The following is a 4,314-nucleotide window of genomic DNA, read 5'->3' on the forward strand; positions in this document are numbered from 1 at the left end:
TTGCACATAGCCCCACTCGAAGACAATATCGGGTTTGCTGACAATGAGATAGAGAAGAGACCCAATAATGCCTCTATACATTGTTTGATTCACAGGAGATCCAGTTTCATCCAAGTCCAGTCGAGTAGCCCTAGCAATGGGAGTGTCTATTACTTTTGATGCTTCCATATCAAACCTCTTCAAGAGCTCCTTGGTGTATTTCTACTGACAAATGAATGTACCCTTCGTGGACTGCTTCACTTGAAGACCCAAGAAGAAATTCAGCTCCCCCATCATGCTCATTTCAAACTCACTTCCCATGAGTTTTGCAAATTCTTCACACAGAGAATTAGTTGTTGCCCCAAAAATGATATCATCAATATAGACCTGAATAATGAGTAGGTTCCTTCCTCATTTCTTTAGGAGCAAGGTGTTGTCAATTTTCCCTCTTGTAAAACCATTTTCTAAGAGGAACTTTGACAACCTTTCATACCAAGCTCGAGGATCCTGCTTCAACCCATACACTACTTTGTCCAGTTTGAACACATATTCAGGGTGTTCATGAAATTGAAACCCTGGAGGTTGCTTTACATAGACTTCTTCCTTAAGAAGTCCATTTAGGAATGCACTTTTGACATCCATTTGGAACAGAGTGAATTCCATATGAGATACAAAAGCGATTAGGATTCTAATAGCTTCCATGCGAGCAACCGGAGCAAATGTCTCATCATAATCAATCCCTTCCTCCTGATTGTAACCTTGAACCACTAGCCTGGCCTTGTTCCTTATAGTATTTCCATGTTCATCAAGCTTATTCTTGAATACACACCTGGTTCCTATAATGGTTCGATCTGAGGGTCTAGGTACCAGGTGCCATACATTGTTCCTTTCAAATTGATGCAGCTCATCTTGCATGGATGCAATCGAATCTGCATCTTTCAAGGCTTCCTTGATATTTTTGGGTTCTATTTGGGAAAGAAAGGTTGAGAAGGCAAGTTAATTTCTGGCTTTTGATTTGGTTTGCCCACCAGAATCTAGAGAGGTGATTATGTTGTCAAGAGGATGGGAGTTTTTGTGTTTCCAGTTGGCATTTTAGGTTCATTTAGAGAGGATCTGGGTATATCTGACTGGTTCCCTTGTGTTCTTCTCTCAGGTACTTGTGGAGTACCCTGTACTGCATCAACCACTCTTTCTTCAGCTTCAATGGTTGTAATTGAGGTACCTGGTTCCCTTGAGGAAGATGCAGCATTGTCTCCACTTGGCTTCTTCACTTGTCTCATCATATCTGCCTTTCCATTTGTCATGTCAATGACTTCACCAGGAACCAATAAGTGCTCTCCATCTTGATCATCCTTGGCACTTTTCTCATAGGAGGGATAAGACTCATCGAATATAACATGATCACTTTCCTCAACATATTGAGCCTGCTTGTTGTATATCTTGTAAACTTTGCTTTGAGAAGAATACCCCAGAAAGATTCCTTCATCGCTCTTGGCATCAAATTTACCAAACTGATCCTTTCCATTGTTGAGAACATAGAATTTGCACCCAAATGTTCTTAGGTAAGTCAGCTTGGGTTTCCTTCCATTCAACAACTCATAGGGGGTTTTGTTCAGGAGAGATCTAATCATGCACCTGTTCACCAAGTAGCAGGCAATGTTGACAGCTTCAGCCCAAAAGTTCTTTGCAATCCCACTATCGATCAACATTGTTCTTTCCATTTCTTCAAGAGTTCTATTCTTCCTTTTCATAACTCCATTTTGATGGGGAGTTCTTGGAGTTCTTACCATTTTTATTGTAGAATTCATCAAATTTGGCATTGTCAAATTCTTTTCCATGATTGATCTAATACATGCGACTCTAGACTCTATCTTCACCTGGATTTTATTCACAAAAGACACAAATACCTCAAAGGTTTCATCTTTTGTTCTAAGAAACAAAGTCCATGCGAATCTGGAGTAGACATCCACTATCACAAAAATGTATCTTTTTCCTCCCCTGCTTTGCACTCTCATAGGGCCAGATAAATCCATATGAAGAAGATCGAGTGGCTTTGAGGTGTTGACATCCTTTTTAGACTTAAATGAGGACTTCACATGCTTCCTCTAGCACATGCATCACACACTTTCTATACTTTGAACTTTGACATGGGCAGACCACGGACCAAGTCCTTCTGAATTAGTTTATTCAAAAGAGAGAAACTTGCATGCCCTAATCTTCTGTGCCAGAGTTTAGCATCATCATCAACAACTTTTAGACAACTCAGATCACCACTTTGTATAGACTCGAAATCAGCAACATAGATGTTCTTGTATCTCTTGGCCACAAGTACCACTTCACCAGTTACCAGATTAGTAACTATACATATCTTGGACAAGAACTCCACCTTGTTTCCTTTATCACAGATTTGAGAGACACTCAAGAGACTGTACTTAAGACCATTGACATAGTACACATTCTCAATAGAGTGAGTGGGTGATTTCTCGACTTTTCCAACTCCAAGAATGTACCCCTTCTTTCCATTGCCAAAGGATACACTCCCTCCTTACAGGGCTTTTAGTGAAAGAAAGTCCATGGTGTTCCCAGTCATGTGCTTTGTACATCCACTATCCATGATCTATTGCTGACTGCTTCCTTTCACTGTTCCCTGCATACGGAAATCAAGAGTTAGTTTTAGGAACCTAAACAAGATTGGGTACCTTATAGTAAAAAACATGATGAATAAGAGCTCTCTTAGTCCATGCAGGTAATATGCATTTTTTGTGGGTGGCACCTGGTCCCTTTTTAGTAGTTAGATTTTCAGCAAACACTTAGTTTTTTTGAATAGACTGGACCCTGGCCTGACAATTTTCCTTGAAATGCCCATTGTTCCCACAATGGGTACATAGCCAGTTATCCGGTACAGTAACATACTTGCTCTGGGGGTTGTAAGGGGTTTTCTCCCTTTGGAACCCTATTCCCTGCCTCTTTCCACCATTATTAACATACATGGCAATGATAGCTTCTGAGGACCAGGTCTACTTTAGGGACTTTTCAAGATCATTTTCTCTTTCCAGTTCTGTTTGGAGATGTTTGTTTTTCTCAGTTTCAACACACAGACTAGTTCTTACAACCTTCAACTCATTTTCAAGCCTAATGTGTGCCTCAACTACCTCTTTTCCTTTTCCAGAATTTCCTGGTTTAGACTCAGCCCCTAGTCCCTCTATTGTTTCCCTCAAGTCTGCAATTACTACCAAGAGATCATCTCTTTCTTCCTCAATCTCAGTCACTCTCTTCACTAAGGCCTCTTTTTCTTTATTGAAGTTCTCAATGGTTTCCTTATGGCCAACAACTACCACCACTAAGTCATCTCTTTCATGTTCTATATTAGTAATTTTTTTAGTTAAAACAAATTTTTCTTTCTCCAACTCACAAATGGTTTCCTTCAGATCAACTACACACACCACCAGATCATCTCTAGTTTGTTCAGCTTCTCCTAGATCTAAGGTCAAAGCATCATTTTCCTCCACAAGACTATAATAAGCATCAATCACTACACTAGCTAAAGACATGAGTTTCTTAGGAGAGTAGGATTTCAGATTTCTCTGAACATCCCTGAAATTTACCTCACTGTTGTCATCGTCTTCATCTTCATCTGATTGGGCCATCAAAGCAAATATTGAATCATATTCATTTTCCTCACTTTCAACTGCCATCATGGAGCTGTCACCTGCATCAGTTTCATCTTTAGACTCACTAGAGGAGTCTCCCCATGCTGCAAGAGCTTGTTTCACCACATTGTCAGTAGATCTCTTGCTTTTGAAATGCTTGTCAGGAACCGGGTTCCCCTTGGCTGCTTTCTCAAGGTTGTACTTGGAATGTTCTTGCTTCAGGAGAGGACAATCTTTGATGAAGTGCCCTGGATTTCCACACTTGTGGTAGAGATCATAGTTCTTTGGTTTACTGGAGTTGCCCTTTTTTAGTATTCCTCCATTTCTTCTGACCATCTTCTAAAACCTTTTGGTTAAGTAAGCCATGTCACTGTCTTCCTCACTCGAGTCATTGCTTTCAACTTTGAGTATCAGGTTCTTTTCTTTCTTTGGTTCTCTTCTTTCACTGTCTATCTTCCTCTTCATCTCGTAGATCTTTAGATTTCCAACCAGCTCGTCTATGGTTAGCTCCTGCAGGTCCTTTGCTTCAGTAATAACATTCACCTTGCTTTCCCAAGAACTGGGCAGGATACTGAGAATCTTCCTCACTAGCTTGTTCCTAGGAATGATTTCACCAAGTGAGTGTAACTCATTTATGATAGAGGTGAATCTTATGTGCATATCTTGAATAGATTCATCATCCTTC

At 40.2% G+C, this 4,314-nt stretch overlaps 1 protein-coding gene across 1 annotated transcript; it reads right to left on the reverse strand.

Moving 5' to 3' along the window:
• Positions 1-2,996: 2,996 nt before the first annotated feature.
• LOC138869069 (uncharacterized) lies at positions 2,997-3,965 on the reverse strand. Its single transcript, XM_070146660.1, has 2 exons — positions 3,662-3,965; positions 2,997-3,520 (listed from the first exon to the last, which is right to left on the reverse strand). The coding sequence occupies exons 1-2, from the start codon at positions 3,963-3,965 to the stop codon at positions 2,997-2,999; spliced, it is 828 nt and encodes a 275-aa protein (XP_070002761.1).
• Between the last annotated feature and the right edge of the window lie 349 nt (positions 3,966-4,314).

This window comes from Nicotiana sylvestris, chromosome 5 (genome assembly GCF_000393655.2).
Source record: "Nicotiana sylvestris chromosome 5, ASM39365v2, whole genome shotgun sequence".
Lineage (NCBI taxonomy): Eukaryota > Viridiplantae > Streptophyta > Magnoliopsida > Solanales > Solanaceae > Nicotiana > Nicotiana sylvestris.

Coding starts and splice junctions, on each gene's coding strand:
- LOC138869069 (XM_070146660.1), bottom strand. CDS start 3,965: ATGGTCAGAAGAAATGGAGGAATACTAAAAAAGGGCAACTCCAGTAAA. Junction 3,521..3,661: donor CTCCATGATGGCAGTTGAAA/GTGAGGAAAATG, acceptor TCATGTCTTTAG/CTAGTGTAGTGATTGATGCT.